This window comes from Pseudonaja textilis, chromosome 10, assembly GCF_049901715.1.
Source record: "Pseudonaja textilis isolate UNSWEBS1 chromosome 10, rPseTex1.2, whole genome shotgun sequence".
Lineage (NCBI taxonomy): Eukaryota > Metazoa > Chordata > Lepidosauria > Squamata > Elapidae > Pseudonaja > Pseudonaja textilis.
In genome coordinates, this window is record NC_141999.1 from 7257341 (window position 1) to 7275723 (window position 18383).

Below are 18383 nucleotides of genomic sequence, written 5' to 3' on the forward strand. Positions count from 1 at the left end.
GCAGTCATGTCACTTCAATTTATAACAATTTTGACCAACATTTCAGCAAAATCCACTCATTGCAGACAATAGATTTGCTTAACAACCGTCACTTAATGACCATGAATTTGCTTAGCAACCACCGTGATTCACTTAACAACCACCACAAAACAAGTTGTAAAATCTGGTTGGTCATATGATAACCTGTTTAATAATTGGAACAACTTATGACCATAATTCTAGGCTCAGTTACCATTGTAAGTTGAGGACTAACTGTATTAAGGAGGTGTTTGAAGGTCCTGTCTGACTTGTAGAATCAACTCTCCAGAGAGCCACTATCACTCTGGCTTCCATGCATTGATTTGGTCCCAAGGAAGAGTAATTCTTTCATGAAACTTTTGCTGGCTGGGAAGTATAGAACCACACAGAGGTTTCTGAGGGATGGAAAGATATGTCAAGGTAAACAACATTGCCTCCTCTCCCACATCCAATAATAGAGTTAGCTCAAAACCACCTCCAAGTGAAATTAAGATATTCTCCAGTATCTTGAGGTAGAAAGCAGAACATGCTGGAGTAAACGCATGGCGGATTTTGGTACAGCTTTCCTATGTATCATTATGGTTGATCATACAGTCAACCAGATGTTTAGACTGGATTTGGCATTTTATCCACCATTTGAGTTCTTCCCAAGGACCTGGGATTGGCAGAAGTTGTTTGATGGTATTATTAGCATTATTGCTTTATCTCAGGGATGGATTATCTGCTTACTTCTAGAAACTCATAAACCAGAACCATGAGCCAGGAGAGAGTGGGTTGTACATAGACAAAGCTATCACAAAGAAAGTAAAAAAAAGTCAAGATGGCAACTGGGTCATGTGAGTGAAACTGTGTCCTGCCTTCTCTCTCAGAGAGAGAGAGAGAGAGAGAGAGAGAGAGAGAGAGAGAGAGAGATGGAGATGGAGATGGAGATGGTATTGGTTATAGGAAGTGCAATTCCACAACATTTGTACAGACTCGCTATCCTCTTTTCTACTTTGGGTAGAACTGAGTTCACTCATTAAACTAAGCCAACATAGTACATAAAAGTAAACCCACCCAACTATTTTATTCATGGTTAGAGTAATTTTTCATGGATTGTCTTATAACACATAAATGGAAAAGCAACTGGAAGGTTCATATAGAAATTTTTTTCAATTCCTGGGGAGTCATTTAAATATGCCCGTGATCTCTTGTAATTAACATGCCAACTCTGAAACATGGAAATAGAATGCATAAGGCTAGATGTTCCCCAGATAGCAGCAAGCATAGAAAAGGAGAGGAATTTAATTATTTCAGCCATTTAGATGGGAGGGAGGAACCTTCTCTGAAGTTGTTATTTGCATCTGGAAGAAATCTGCTGTTAGTGTCAAATTTGGGGGATTTTTGCGGATTGTAAATGTTGGTTTTCCAAAGAATTAACATCTTCTTCCAAGCTTGTTTCAACTCTAGCATTTTCCCAATGGTGGTTGCCTTGTCTTAAAAAAACAAAAGATTGCTTTTTAAATGCAAAAAACTATGCAATGTCATTCAGGGGTATCCAACCTTGGCATCTTTACCATTTGCAGACTTCAACTCTCATTGCTGGCTGAGGAATTCTAGGAGTTGAAATCCACAAGTCCTTAAAGTTGCCAAGGTTGGAGGCTCGTCTAAGTTGATTTGTCATGCAGAGGAACTATCAAGAATCACTAGTACAGAGCAGGCTTCAAATTTATCCCAATTGTGACTCTTTCCATTGATTTTCTTGCTTTATCTTGTTCCGGTCCAGTTCTTGAGAAGATCCGGAGTGCGGTTGGCAGTGCCCAGCTCCTGATGAGCCAGAAAGTCCAGCAGTTTTACCGACTCTGCCAGCAAAATATGGTGAGGGGAACCTTTGATGCATGATATACATTTACATGATGCATAAATAGTGTTTCTTAACGTGCCTTCCAAATTGGGAGTGGTTAAAAAAAGTCCAGCTTTCTCCAGTAATTCTGTTTCTGGTGACTGGTCATGTCCAGGGACTTTCTTGGCAACAATGCAATATTAGCTTGCCCCAGATTTCCTCTGAATTGGTTGATTTGACTTCTAAACTCTAACCCTGAATTCCTGGTGGCTCCTCCTTGTGTTTCAATCTACACATGGTCAGTCTGGAGCTGCCACCTTCTGAGATTTTGGAAGAAAAGAGGGAGTTGTAAAGCTTGTCCATGTCACCTGTGCATTCAGCCAGTTTTACCTGGGCATGATTTTACAGTAGACGTAAGTTGTCATTGAAAATGCCGCCTGCCACACCGAACCAGAAATGGACAAAACCATGTCTTCTAAATGTTCTTAAATTTCAGTTCCCAGCAGACCAGGAAGGTTTACATGCTGTGGTCCAAAAGTCAATATATATCAGCCACACCAATGCTTTTGATGCTCCATATTCCACACTAAAAAAACAGGCAAAGTTTTGATCTCAACTTTAAGGATAGTCATATTTTTGCCCACATCACACAATCGCTTACGCAGCAGACCAAAATCTGATTCTGCCACCAAACTCTAAACATTTTTTTTTCCCTTTTCTTCCTGGCAGGATCCCAGTGCTTTCCCCGTGCCCACTTTCCAGGATCTGGCTGGATTCTGGGATCTCCTGCAGCTCTCAATTGAGGATGTCAGCATGAAGTTTGCTGAACTCCAGCAACTCAAATCTAACGGGTGGAAGCCCATTGAGGCTAAGGTAAACAAGAAGAGGAAGGGGATGGGATGGAATTTCTTTGCTGACCCTACTGGCTCTTGTTTAGTCTGATGAAAGCAAGTTTGCTTCCGAAATCTCTGTCCAAGAAGAGACGAGTTGGATGGAATATGGCATGAATGAGGCAATGAACAGTGAAAGTCCTATCTCGCATTTCACAGAGAGTGCTCTAGCTCACGTATGATAATTTACTTGTAGTTTCTATGGGCTCTTTTTCAATCTGATGTAAGTAAGTTTGATGACAGTAAGTTTGCATTTGAAACTTGAAATTTCTGTCCAAGTAGAGAAGATTGGGTGGACTGTGGCTATGTATGGGGCAATGAGCAGGTCGTTTTGAAGGTCCTATCTTACATTTCAGAGGAAGCTTTCTAAGTCAGTGGCCTGCCTGGATTCTCCTACTTCCTAGAAATGACCTCCAGCCAGAAGTTCTTCCACCAAACATTTTCAAGCTGGGAAGCATGAACAGCCGGGGAGCTGCAGAGTAATGGATGTTTCCCAGAAAACCATACTACCAAGAGCAGCTTTCTAGGCTCACCCCGCCAATAAAGTTACACCCTTGAGACTAATTTGCCCACAAACCTGGAATGACAACTTACTGCACTGGGGTTTTTCCTATGAATTCTCCAGAATGGGGATCCCATGCAATCAACAGTTGCAGGAAATGGATATGTGTACAAGCGGTCCTTGACTTCCAACCACAATGGAGTCCAACATTTATGTTGCTGAGTGAAACATTTCAGTGAATTTTGCCCCATTTTATGACCTTTCCTGCCACTGTTGTTAAGTGAATCCCTGCGTTGGTTAAATTAGTGACATGGTTGTTAAGTGAACCTGGCTTTCCCAGTGACTTTGCTCCTCAGAAGGACGCAATGACCCTGGGACACTGCAACCATCATAAATATGAGTCAGCTGCCAAGCATCTGAATTTCAGTCACATGACCGTCAGGATACTGTAATGGTTATTAGTGAAAAATGGTCATAAGTCACTTTTTTCAGTGCCATTGTCACTAAATGAACTGTGTTAAGTCGAGGACTACCTGTAATCTAAAGAAGAGAAGGATTGGGGGTCCTGATATGAGTTTTCCAATATTTGAGGGGCTGCCACAGAGAGGAGAGGATTGACTTATTATCCAAAGCACCAGAGGGCGGGACAAAAAGTAATGGATGGAAACTTATCAAAGAGATAGCCAACTTAGAATTTAGGATAAATTTCCTACCAATGAGAAGACTTAATCAGTGGAACAGCTGGCCTTCAGAAGTTGTGAATGCTCCATCACTGGAGGTTTTTAAGAAGAGATTGAATAGCCATTTATCCAGAACGGTAGAGAGTCTTCTGTTTGAGCAGGGGGTTGGACTAGAAGACCTCCAAGGTCCCTTCCCACTCTGTTAAATTGTCGCTGTCACTGTTACTCTAATGCTACCAGGGACTCTTTCCCATGAAGACACATCTCCTAAAGACCTGCCAATTGAGGAAAGGAAAAATAGATCAAACTCTCAGCTAAACACACATCAGAGGCCGCTTCCTTGTCTCACAGGTGGCCTGGGAGATTTGCTGAGCATAAAAGAGATAAAGGATGGAGAGAGAGCAATCATGGCTGTTTTCCTCCTGCAATCCCCCACCCTCACTCCCATCTCTGTAAAGCTGTGTTGCTGGCCACGGCAGAATAATTGGGCGTTTTTAGTGAATCTTTGTTCTCTTTCATTATGTTTTTAAAAAAGGAAGGAAGAAAACAGCCAAGCTTCCTGAAAATAGAGAGGTGGAGAACTGCTCGGAATTTGGCTGAGAAACGAGTTCCAGATTTGGCTTATTTATTTATTTTTGCCATGTGTTTCGTTTTAATGCATCTGTTCTTTCACTCTCTGTGTGCGCTCATGTGTCTGCATGTGAGCATCTCCAGCTACTTCCATGCATCCAACTCACAGCTGTGCATATTCCTTTTTTAGGCACTTCCAGCCTATGACCAGCACATCTGGCTGCAGGATTGGGTGCTAGCCAGAAACCTGTCTTCTTTAGTTTCAGTTTCCTCACCTCCAGCATGACAGAAAACCCATTTCAAACCCAGATCTTTTACATAGATCTTTCTTTCTTTCCCATCTTTCATGTAAAGGGTGCAGAAAGCCAGGATTCTTCCAAATATATGTCATTTTTGCAAATAATTAAGCAGCCATAATTCTTTTTTGTACATGATTTTAATGAACATAGATATGCATACATTCATGGGTACTCGCTGTCCATCACTCTTCTATCTGTCTGCCTGTCTGTCTGTCTATCATATCAATTTTCTCCATCTATCTATTAGCTCTATCTGCTATCTATCTGTCTGTCATCTATTAATCATCTATCATTTCTGTTACTTCTATCATCTATCGCTTTCATCTATCTACTGTATATACCTGTCATTCATATGTCTATCAGCTATCATTTTTATTATCTGTCATGTTCCACTCCAGGATGACCTACACATCATTAAACCATGGGTAGAGTGGCATAAATACAATAAAATAGCTAGTTTGAACTCTACCCTGTCCAATTGTTTATGCCTGGCACTAAGGTTGAGAAACACTTGTCTATAACATCAGTTTAGACAGGCATTCAGTGTCCCCTAAAAAGTTGTACGGGTTTTGCAAGGGGTAGAAATAGAATCAGCAACCTTAACAGTGGATGTCTATGGAGATTCTCAGTCATCCAGGTTATAGTTGTTCCAAAGATCCTTTTTCAAGAGGCACCTGGACTTTCTGGTTTTTCTTTGAAGACATTTCACTTCTCATACAGGAGCTGATACATACATACACTTCTCATACAACAGCTGAGACCTGAAGAAGCTTCTCAGATGAGAACCGAAACCTCCTCAAAGAAAAGCTGTTGTCTCTTGAAAAAGCACTTTGGGGACATAACAATGGATGTCATTCTGTGATTACCCAAGAAGTCACAAGGCTCCAAGAAATTAACATCATGAATAATTTTTTTTTAAATTTTTACTTTAAAACAATAAAGCCTACAAAGGACCTCAGTTGTATCTTTCCAGAATTCTGTGCAGGAGTTTTCTAAATTCATTTCTAACTTAACTGTGAACTTCTGTGATGGACATCCTGGAGTGCTGCAAAAGCTGTCTTCTCCTCCTTTAGAAGACATTTGGTCGTCTAAAGCACAGGAACCTTTTCGGATACATCTCCTTTTTACCCTAGATAGCTTATACCTTTTCTCTCCATGTCTCTCTCTCTCTCTCTCTGTCTCTGTCTCTGTCTCTCTCTTTCTCTCTCTAGCAGGAGGAAAAGAAGGTGCCTCCGCCGATACCAAAGAAGCCGCCACGCTCCCAGCTGCACCCGGTGAAGGACCGATCTCTGGACTCTGTGGACCGACAGAGACAAGAAGCTCGTAAGAGGCTGTTGGCAGCCAAGCGGGCTGCCTCCTTCCGCCAGAGCTCAGCTACTGAGAGCGCTGACAGCATCGAGATCTACATCCCAGAGGCCCAGACCAGACTGTGAGGGCCGGGGCCACCTTTTCTAACCCTCTGCCGGGCATTCTGGGATCTGCTGGCTCTGTTCCACGGTTTCTTCCAAGAGAGAAACACAAGGATCTATCTGTCTCTACTTTTTTAAAACAAAAAAGAAGAAGAGGAACTTCTGAGAAATCCATGAACTTCATACAAGACAGTTGAGAAAACTACGGTTCTGGCCCTTTCACTCATCTCTCTCAGCAGGACTTGGCAACAACCAGCCTATACCAGGAGCTGTCCTTGGATCCATCAGGACCCTCATCTCCTTCCCTTCCTCTTCTTACCACCTTTGCCTCCTGTTTCATCAGCGGGCATTATCCCTTCCACTTTAAATCAACCCCGTATATGAGCTTTTCTCACTGTCCTGCAGGCTCGGGCCCCCTCCACGACCCTGTCACTCCACCTCCGTGGGTTCTAGACCCATCGATATTTATATTAAAATATATATATATATGTATATGTACTTCTATAAATATAACCGAAAAGGCAGAAACTGCCCCCAAGACCACAGCTGTGTTTCTGATGGCGAGAGCTTCTCGTCTCCTCAGGAGACCCTGTTCCCTTCCATATCAGCAGCCCCCTTGTCACCACTCACATGCACAAACCACACAAATCTCTCTCAGTTTCCGCCCATTCACATATGTCTCAAGCTGGGACCATTAGCAAGCAACCAAGTCTTACATGGCGGTCAGGTCGACAGATGAGTGTTTTAGTCAATCTTGGCATGTCACAGTGGTTTCCTAAGGAGCCTTGGGGATAAAACTTCTAGCGAAATTTGCAAAAAAAAAAAAAAAAAAGGTTCCCTGGTAGGAGAGTTCAGAATGTTATTTTATGTTAAAGGGTTGGTGATGACCCTCAAGGGACAAAAATCTATCATACGTACCAAATGGAACCTGTGGCCCAGACAGAACACCACAATTTTGATCTTCAAGAAGGAAGTTGTGGATGAGAGTCCAAATGACGTCTAGAATAGTACATCGGTGGTTATAAAGAATCTCTAAGAAGATCGAGGGATGTTTCCAGAGAGGGCTATGCTAGTGCCTCATTCGCAGATTTTTCCAGGGGGCCCTCCTAAAAATGTCTTCCATTCATAATTCTTTTCTGTTATACCAGGGCCAAAATGAGCTTTTCAAAAGAATCAGTGGAAACTCACTGAGAAGGAAAAATGTTGCCATATTTATGTTGCCATATTGAGTTGATGGCTCTAGTAGCCTGCTATTTGGAATCACCTAAAGGCAGTTTTTTCCCATTAGGTGTTCTCTTGATAGATTGGAATACAACTCACAGCAACCACAATAATTTAGGGGAAAAGGGAGTTTGCAGTCCAGCAAATTGGGATAGGATGAGTTAAAATGATAGCTGGATATACATAGATTGTCACAATGAAATATGAGATTTCTCATCTTCAGGATCGCTCCATATTAACGTGTGCTGTGGAAACCATGTTGAAAAGTTATCAGAGGTCTAAGATGTTCAGTTCCTTCACCTGGGGCACTGGCCAGAGTTTTTATTCCTTAGAATTATTTTCTGCAGTGTATGTCCTAGATAAGACTTCCCAAACTCAGTTTCAAGAAGTTAAGACTTCAGTTCCTAGAACTGGAGAACTTCAAATATGTTGAACTTAACTTCTATTGGCCACAATGGCTGAGAATTAGTGAAGGACACCAGACTGTGGAAGTCTACCTTAGAACAAACAAGTGAATTGTGTGCATCAGTTCTACATTGGAAGACATGATTATTTGATAGAAGTTCCCAAGAAGAACCAGGTGTTCTGATAGCTGCTAGTCTAATGCAAGGAAAATCAGTAAGTCAGCTCATGGATATTTAAAACAGCATCAGTATACAGACAGTGATGGGACTGATACTTACTCTTCCCCATTAAAAGACAGAAAATCAATGACAGGGCCAAGTTGCTGAGGGTGAATTTGTGATCTTATTCCATGAGACTTCCTGCAAAAAACTGCCTGAATTTTTGAATGCTGGGATTGTGCTGCATTACAAACTGAGACCTATGGATTTAGGGCTCTCTTAGTTCCTAGCTTATAACCAAAGAATTGATGATACAAAAATGATAGGGGAAAACCTAGAAGAACCAGCTTAGTTCCAGACAGGGTGGCATCAGGGTGGAATTCAGAGTCGTTGGTACCTCTATGGTCAGATCAGAGGGTAAGAGAAATCTTCAGCCAGCAGTCTCTCAACCTTAACAACTTTAAGACACATGGATACCAACTCCCAGAATTCCCCAGACAGCATGATTGGCTGAGGAATTCTGGGAATTGAAGTCCAAATGTCTTAAATTTGCCAAGGTTGAGAAACCCTGTATCCCAAAAGAAAAAGACAGCCATATTACCACAAATCCTTGTTTTCTCCTTTCTCGGCAGTTATTAAGACAGGAGAATAGCAGGAAAGAAGGAAATGGGAAGGAGAGCCAGACAAACTAGGACATAGAACCATGAATTACCATGTCTCAGAAAAGAAAAAGAATAAAGAATAAATAACAGCTACAAAACTGCAAGCCATAAACAGATGCCAAAATTCTATCCATTAGTCAATGTTCCTAGTTTGTCAACAAAGAGTTACAATCCCTGTTGAATGGAGTATACCAGCTTGGGTAAAGTAGTATTAACTAGTTTTTGACATGGCCTCCAGAAGTAGTAAAATAATAGCTCCTATCATGCCTAGCCAGATACAGACTAAACCTTCCTGAGGTCACCATCAGATCCAGAAAAGCTGAGCTAGCAGGATCCCAAATATTTGACTACATTCACATAATTCTTTAAGTTGCTTGCTGAAATATCCCATATGCTTGGTTATTGCTGCATGCTGAAGGATAAACTAACTGTATTACCTAGGTTCACACAACACACAGGTAAAGGTAAAGACAAAGGTTTCCCCTGCCCAGTTGTGTCTGACTTTAGGAAGTGATGCTCATCTCTATTTCCTAGCATAGGGAGCCAACATTGTCTGAAGACATTTCCAAGGTCATGTGGTCAGCATGACTACATTCCGAGGCACACAGAACATTGTGATCTTCCCACCAAACTGGTATCTATTTATCTACTTGCATTTGCATGCTTTCTAATTGCTAGGTAGGCAGGAGCTGGAGCAAGTAATGGGAGCTCACCCCATTGCACGACACTCAGGTCTCAAACCCAGGCTGTCAGCTTTCCAGCTGACAAGCTCAGCATCTTTGACCACTGAGCCATCATGCTCCCCCTTACACAACACACGAAGCCACCACAAAATGAAAAGTGAAAACTAACCAAGCTTAATGATTGTGTGAATGCATCTTCAAGGTATTTATCTTAGTCAGGTTTTTCATATATACACAACCAATGGATGATCTGTTCTACAATCATCTCTCATCCCTCAGTTGCCAAAAGAAGTTACTAAAAACAAATATTTAAAACAGATTGACATGCATAGCCATAAATGTCATCTCTTTGCATTTGGTTTTTAGCATGGCAGAAGCCCCTGCAGGTTCTCTGCAGGGAGAGAGAGAGAGAGAGAAAATAAGTCGGTTTCTTAAAAGGATTTTCACACAAGACAATTCTTAGCCTTTTCTATTGACTTCCAAAACCAATTCAAATTTTGGAAAAGAGAACCAGAGTCCTCCTGGGCTTATTTCAGCTTTGAATGTATGACTTCTTAGTCTGATTGTTTATCTCCCAGAATTGTATTTATTTGGCTTTCCTCTCCTGTTATAGTAGTACAACTCTGCAGAGTAAATCACATGTTTAACTAAGCCATAATATAATTGGTTTGCTTTGAGCTTAGTGTTGTGAAAAAAAAAGAAGGAAAGTCCTGTTGTTGGTGCTGGTGAAGGATAATAACAGTACAGAAGAGAGGGTTCCAAATATATCACCAAACCTTTCTGGTGCCTAGTTCATTCCCCAAAAAGACGTCAAAGGTTAAGATCAGGGCTCTCCAACCTTGGCAACTTTATGACTTGTGGACCAACTCCCCGAGTTCTTCCGGGAGTTGAAGTCCACAAGTCTTAAAGTTGCCAAGGTTGGAGACTCCTGGCTAAGATCTTCCAAGACCGTAGCGTCCAGCAAAGCTGGTTGTCTTATCCAGTGGTGAGATTCAAATCATTTAACGTTCTCTGCCCTAATGACTGGCTGGGTGGGCGTGGCCATGGGTGGGCATGACCAGGGGGTGTGACTGGCAGCATTCAGCCTCCTGCACCCCCCCCGAGAGCCAAAAACGGGCCACAGGGGGGCACGCCACACCACCCACCCCCGCACCCTACTTTGAGCTTCGTAAGTCTACCTGCACTTACCTGGGAGCCAAAACAAGGTGTATGGGGACTCCTGGAAGGTGTGGGGAGGGATCAGGCACGGGCAGCCAGAGGTGGTATTAGCCAGTTCTCTGAACCAGTCAAAATATCCACTACCAGTCTGCCAGAACCGGTCTGAACCAGCTGAATACTACCTCTGGTCTTATCTGAAATCATGCAAAACGTCAGATAAGACACCGCTATCTTGTGCAGCCTCCTAGGATCTCTCACAGTTCAGATCTCAGGAATTTCCCGCTCTTAGGACACCTTAGCCTTTGACATCTTTGGGGGGAATTGACTCCTACATATCTATATAGGGTTCAGAAAGCCACCCAGGACACTACTATTATGTGTCATGGATCCCTGGTTTTCATGGCTGTTATGTTGGTAACTTCTTGTCTACGATAGGAAAGAACAGAGCCTGATCATTTGACTTGGCTTTTCTGAATGTCCCCCTTACTCCCTTAAAGTCCACAAGAGCAGGGAAAAAGGAACGCATTTCTGGGATGTTATTCAACTCTAGCATCCTCACAAATGCAAATATTGTCTGGCACATCAAATAAGATCACTGAAAAGGTAATTAGGGACTATGACTCATGCTCAGGCAATATAATATGATGAAATCGGGTGGCTTTTCCACTCCTGTCTATCTGATGCAGACTAGGAATTTATTTCAATAGAAATACACACAAAATGAATCAGTGGTTAATTTGGAGGGGGGAGCTCTGTTACTGGCAGCCAAAAAAATCTAGAATAGGCCATCCTGTTCCCGTGCCCTAAGAATTTTGTGAAAAGCAAAGATTTATCTACATTTGCACTAAGTGGCCCAGTATAAGATTTATTATCTATTTTGCATATTTCATGCTTCATTTTTAATATATCTATTAGCAATTCAGACTGTATCTGACAAGCAAATCAATATTTAAAAATGAAACCATCTTGGTCAATAAAGTATGCCCATTTAATATACATACTGCAAGGAAGGATTATAGATCCTAGTCTTATATATTTTATATTCTCCATGTGAAAGGTAGATGGAAGTACAGATTCTCAAGCTAATGTGATGAGAAAAAAAGAGTGACAATCATGATCCAAAAATTGCTGTTGATCTCTCAGAAGGGATCTAATTTTTGGTAAAAGCTGTTTCCTTGTGTTCATAATTTAAGGGACAATTTAGTGTAAGTCACATACATGCAAAGCTAAATGATGAATTAGCAAATCACAATTTAACCAGAAATCTTGCACAATTCAGCTAGTGCAAAGTGTATGTCTTATTATGTAATGGAGACCTAGAAAGGTTGCTTAGTTAATGATGGATAAATGTATCACATAAATACAGCAATATATCCACCATATATATATATTGGGTGGCTAATTTTATTTCTGTCAGGGACCAGAGACTTTAAAAAGGAGCCCCGGTGATGCAGTGGTTAGAATGCAGTGTTGCAGACAGACTCTGCCCACAGACTGGAGTTTGATTCTGACAGGCTCAAGGTTGACTCGGCCTTCCATCCTTCCAAGGTCAGTAAAATGAGGGCCCAGATTGTTGGGGGCAAGAGGCTGACATTGTAAACCGCTTGAGAATGCTGTAAAACACGATGGGGAGGTATATAACTCTAAGTGCTTTTGCTATTGTTATTGCTACTGGTATTAAAGTAAATTTCAGTGCAAGCAACAAATCAGTGCAAGCACTTCAGGGTCAAAAAGACAGGATGGTGTGATCAAATCTTTACCTGGTTTCCATTGCAACAAAATGACTGCCATCTTGACTTTTAGGACCATGTCATGGGGACATTTCTACCTCCTTTAAAGATTTTTTCCCATCTTGGGATATTTTGCGCTGATGAAAAAAGGCAGTAAAGTGGAAAATTAACTAGAGATGTGTCTTTTACTGGTCTGTTTATAATGGAAGAAATTCAGCTCAGTTTAGTTGTGCTTAGTCTCCATTCAATCTTGTGGGAAAAGCAAAGATTATATTCAGAGTGGGTCAAACTATTCTCTTCCCACCTGGGCCAGATGTCCATGCATTCACTAATAAAAGTTCCATAATGGCACACTGCAGTATTGCAGGATGATTCTGCTCTTAGCCAGGAGTTCGATCCTAACCGGCTCAAGGTTGACTCAGCCTTCCATCCTTCCAAGGTTGATAAAATGAGGACCCAGAGCATTGAAGCCAATATGCTGACATTTGTAAACCACTTAGAGAGGGCTGTAAAGCACGATGAAGCTGTATATAAGTATAAATGGTATTACTATTGCTAAATCTATTTCTCTAGTGCCAACACATTAGTGTTCATGAGAATTTGTGCTAAAACTCTAAACTGCATGAAAAAAAAATATTTTACTGAAATTCACACCGTTGGAGTATTTTCTCTCAAAATATCTTTTTCATGCCTTTTTCAAAGGCATGAAATAGCATAAGAATATCCAAGAAGTGTGAAAGCAGGCAAATAAATAGGTTAATCTGAAAATTGCAGATTAGATCAATTCTGGATTGGAATTCGCAGCCCAGACACCTAGAGTCAACCCATATAGTAATTCCTAGCCTCAACAGCCTAAAAATCTAAGCTGTTGAAAGGAAAGTTGATATAATAAAATAACCGAACAACAGGATTGGAAGGGACCTTGGAGGTCTTCTAGTCCAACCCCCTGCTCATAGGAAACCCTATACCATATCAGAGAAATGGTTGTCCAATCTCTTCTTAAAAACTCCCAGTGTTGGACCATTTACACTCTCTGGAGGCAAGCTGTTCCACTGATTAATTGTTCTGTCAGGAAATTTCTCCTTAGTTTTAGGTTGGATCTCTCGATTAATTTCCATCCATTGTTTCTTGTCCTGCCTTCAGGTTCTTTGGAGAATAGCTTGACTCCCTCTTCTTTGTGACAGCCCCTGAGATATTGGAACACTGCTATCATGTCACCCCTAGTCCTTCTTTTCATAAAACTCAACATACCCAATTCCAGCAATTATTGTGTTATCTATGGTAGTGAGCCGTGCAAGGCTTTGCTATGTCAAACTGGCAAAATATTGATGTTTCAATATCTGTTTCAATATCTCAGATCAAATCATCAAACTATTAATCAATTCATCAAATCAGACTTCACAGTTAGATTTGGTCCATCGAAAGATCAGTACATGTGTTTCTACAGAAAAACAATTTTTGGAATCCACGAAAATCAAACTGATTCAATCTGAAGACTCAGTTTGAGTTTTCAAACAGAATCAGTTTGATGAACTAGATTGAACAAGATCTCTGTGCCCCCTACTGAGCTTCATTTAGACTAGAATTTAATTTAATGAAACAATTTGCATGTCACTTAGGTCATTGTTTGTTAAATGGGTGCTGCCAACTTAGCGTTGTCCCATATGACATTTTAACAATGGTTAAGCATGTTGTTTCCACCTTAACAAGTCACCATTTCCAGATATCTCTGGCTAGAGTGTGAAACTAACAATTAACTTTGTCAGCCATTTATGACCATAGTTCTCTCTAACCACGGGACATATTCAAGGGGCTGTAAGGAGGCAGTCAAGAAACTTAAAATAGAAAACCTAAATGGTGCAATTGACACTCCAATTACTTTTTTAAAAAATGTTTGTTATTTTGTTTGTTTAGTAAATTTATATATTCCCCCATCTCACCATCAAGCGACTCTGGGAGACTTACAGCAAGATAAAACCATATAACACATAAAAACATTAAAATGATAACTAATAACCACCAGTCCCCTTGTGGCTGAGATGTGGGGCAAATAAATAAATTAAATAAATAAATATAACATTAAAATTAACAAAGATAGCTAAGGAAGGAAGCAATGGGGTGGAGGTGGAGTCTTCTCTTCGTCCATTAGCCAGTATGGAACACCCCCATTGGGATGCCGGGCCAATTGTCAGAACCAGGTTTTAGGGCCCTTCTGGAAGGCCAAGAGAGTGGAGATAGATTTAAATTCAAGGGGTACGATGTTCCAGAGGATGGGAGCCATCACAGAAAAGGCCGTTCTCTTGGATCCAAATTTTTTGATTGTCAAGGTCCGCAGCATGCTTCTTCAGCAAAAGTGAGGCAAGGCAATTCCAACTTTGCAATGATTTTTTTTATGATTTTTTCCATACTTTGACATCACTCTTAAGGAGATTCATGGAACAAGAGCACAAACATTCATGATATGGAATCAGAATGAGTTCCCATGTCTCTGTAGAGACCAAAACTGGGAAAGACTTTGGACAAACTGACTGCCAAACTAAATCTCACTCTTTGAAGGCCATTCAGGTATCTCTTTAGAATGGCCCTTTCATTCCAGTTTTTGGAGGTAGAGTCTTGGCAGGTGGCAACCCTTGGTTCATCTTGTCTGACCTCTAAGCTAAGCAGAGTCAGACCTGGCTCAGATATGGATGGGAGACCCCAGGAAATGCTACTGTTATAGACTAGATGCAGAAGTTGAAAAACATCCCAGAAGAAAGCAGTAGGAACCGCCAGAAATAACGCACAATTGGGGTTTTGTGATTATTAGAAATCTACTTCAGTCGGAAGGAATGTTTATTCTTGAAAAACCATAGAGAAAATATCTGGCATGGAAGAAAATCTGGCCCTCCATAGAACAGCTACAATAAAAGACACTGCACACAGCATACCTAACCAAGCTCAGTCACTAACTAAGCAGTTGCCTTCATGGAACAGAAGCTTGATGACTTGCAGACTAGTTTATTTTTCCTTTTTTTCCCTTGGTTGTTTAGTGTGTTGTGTGAACTCAGTTGGTTTGGTTCCTTTCATTGTACTGTGTTCTATGGAACTGGGTTCATTCAGTACCCAAGTTAAATATTTGTAAGAAGGCAGCCAGTTAGTCTTTAAGCTGGGTTTCCCCACCATTCTCCTTGCCAAACTTCCCTACACACAAACAAATATACACACACAGACACACACACACACACACACACGATCTTTCCTTCTTTTAGACCACATCCTGTGGTCTCCATCGATAGACATATTATTACCCCAATAACTTTTTCTTTATTTTCTAAAGAGTTTATTAGTCTCTCTATTTATCAACTGTTTGTCTGTCTGTCTGTTTGTCTGTCTTTCTGCCTGCCTGCCTGCCTGCCTGCCTGCCTGCCTGTCTGTCCGTCCATCTATCCAATTATCCATCTATCACATTTAAAAGCTTAGGGGCCCACTAGCATTCCTGGATATGAAGTTCTTACTGAAATAGAACAAATTCCATTGCTTTGAAGCACATCTGCTTTCTCCTTCTCCTTCTTCCTCTTCTTCTTCTCCTCCTCCTCCTCCTTTTTTCAAACAAGTAGGTAGGGAGGGAGATCTTGATGCTTCGGACCTCTGCTGCGGAACACAGCTCTGCATTTTCTGATCCAAAGTGCCCTCTGCCTCTCCCCACCCCATCTCCAGCAATTTCACCAGTTGCTGATTTTCAGTAAGCATCTTAATATTAAATGGGGGGTGGTCTTTAAGACTTAATGAGGTCAGAAAGAATGAGGGGGTAATTGATTGGTGGGGAGGATGACTTGGCCATTCTACTCTGGACCCATCAACTTTCCTCTTAGCCCACTCCAATGCCAACTCCCACTTCCTCACTGCTTACCAATACTTTGCACAAGACCTATCCGCCATCCTTATCTCCTTTCTCCCAAAGATTATTTAGCCGGGTTGTTGTTGTTGTTTACAATAACTCATATAAATTGAGGCAGACGAAACAAACCTCTTTCAAGATTATGTCAAAGAGCATATAAAGGGGGGGGGGGGAAACTGCACATGGCAGCAATTTTGGATAAAGAGGGTGGAAAGAATTCCTTATTGCACCTTCCCCCACCCCCCAAAACAACATTTGTTCCCTTGCAAAATTGTTGGACTTCCACTCCAGTGAGTCCCAACCAGCTGTCAGACATCATGAGAACTGAAGTCCCAAATAGTTAAAGGGTTTTATCTCTCTCTCTCTCTCTCTCTCTCACTCCTCCCTCCCTCCCTCCCCCCCTCCCTCCCTCTCTCTCTCTCTTTCTCTCTCTCTCTCCTTCAGCAGAAAACACACCTATGTTTGACCCTTCCTTTAATCTTCCTTGTAATTCTGGTCACCTATAGAAGAAATCTCCAAGTCTTTAAACCATTCGCCAGGCATCAGCCTTTTGAAAAATGTCTGCCAGTCCTTGCCTTCTTGGCGAAAGGTTGCCCCACGTAACAATGAAGCTTTCCTAAATTGAAAAATCCATAGATATAGATATATAAATATGTTATTCAGAAGGCAATGCTGCTCTCTGCTGGCATAGAAATGCAGCAAGTAAAGTCTTCTGGCTTTCTGTGGTCAAAAATCTGCCTGGTTTTTAGATCCTCTTCCTTCTTGCCTATGGAGATTCTCAGTCGTCCAGGTCATGGTTGTCCCTAATGTGCTTTTTCACCTTTGAGCTGAAGAAGCTTCTTGGATGAGAAGCGAAACGTCTTCAAAGTAAAACCAGAAAGTCCAGTTGCCTCTTGAAAAAAGCACCTTTGGGACCCTTTCCTTCTTCTTAGCTTCAGTTATTGGCAACCCAACCCAAGAGGCCATCCTTATTCCGTTGTCAGCACTGGGACTCTCAAGGGTTGTCCTTTAGGAATCAAGTCCCACAGCTCACAATATATCTGAAAGGACCCTGCCAAATCTTGGAGCTTCAGCATTCACCCCACAAGAGAAGGCCGGCCATTCATCTCCCAATATTTTGGACTACACGTCCCACAGTTCCTTGCTATGGTCTATGAGGACTGGGGCTGCTGGGAATTGGTATCCAAGCATCTGGAAATCTGCAGAGTAGTCCTGAACCTTCCTAGCGAACCCTTTGGGGGGTAAGTTTGCATTATAGTGATGATTACAGGTTTGGGAAGCCCTTGGCAAGACTGGTTCTTCTGGATTTGGTGCTGGCTTTATTTGGTTGCACTGTATCGTTTCACAAGTATCAACAGCGGTAGCTGGCTTGCTATGTGTGTAGTTACAGGTAGCCCTCGACTTACGACCAGTTGCTTAGAGACCATTCAAAGTTATAATGGACCCCCCCTGTAGCTCCTTACAAGCCAGTTCTGAAGTTCTGACTGCCAGGCTCAGCCCCGTTGTAAATTTGATTTGCAACCTTTTTGCCAGAAACCAACATTTACTTCCAGTTTCTGGCACAACCTGCCCACAGCAAACAATGGTTTTGCTTGATGACCATGGTGTTCACTTAACAACCACCTCAAAATAAGGTCATAAAATCTGGACGGTCACATGATGACCTGCTTTATGACCTTCGTGGCTTACAACTGTAATTGCCAGGGCTGATTATGGTCATAAGTCAAGGACTACTAGGTACTGCTTTTTTGTGTGTGGCTGTTTCTCACAGAGTAGCTCTGCAACTTCTAGCCCATGGCCTTTGGGAAAAATAGGGACCCAGTCAGGGGTTATTTTGAGAAAAGGACAGACCCCGTAAACCACATTGCCAGTGGTATAACAGATGGATGAATGCAATTTTTATTTCAATTGCTCTTTTGTCTGGGTGGATTGAAGATGTCAAGTAGTGTTGGTCAAACTTGAAAACATTTGGCTGTGTTTTGGTGCACGTTTCTCCAAGCCTTTTGGTTTGCAAAAATTGTGCACCTACAGTGAAATTGCAAAGAATTTTCCCTAAAAACGTGTAATTTTCTACACCATTTTCAAGAATAGGTGCATTTCTCCTTCTGCATAAGATTTTTTAATTCATGTATGTTTAAAAAAACCTAGTAAACAGCATTACACAACCTTTAAAAGTGCAAAATTCTGTTGTTAATTAACGTTTAGTTCATACATTGGCTCAAAAATACACAAACAGTTCAGTGTAATGACAAATATCAACTAAATTGCTCCCCCCTCCCCCTTGCTGCATGGGATTCAA

General features: G+C 41.5%; 1 protein-coding gene across 4 annotated transcripts in view; it reads left to right on the forward strand.

Annotated features, from left to right (window-relative positions):
• DLGAP3 (DLG associated protein 3) overlaps positions 1–8226 on the forward strand; it is a 234576-nt gene extending 226350 nt beyond the window's left edge. For 2 of the 4 annotated variants that reach the window (XM_087939578.1, XM_087939580.1), the window contains exons 9-11: positions 1784–1875; positions 2570–2713; positions 5993–8226. In XM_087939578.1, the coding sequence (XP_087795704.1) occupies positions 1784–1875; positions 2570–2713; positions 5993–6214 (458 nt within the window). In that variant the 3' untranslated portion in view covers positions 6215–8226. The remainder of the gene's footprint in view (positions 1–1783; positions 1876–2569; positions 2714–5992) is intronic. The other 2 variants (XM_087939579.1, XM_087939581.1) reach the window with 1 other exon arrangement.
• Positions 8227–18383: the final 10157 nt, after the last annotated feature.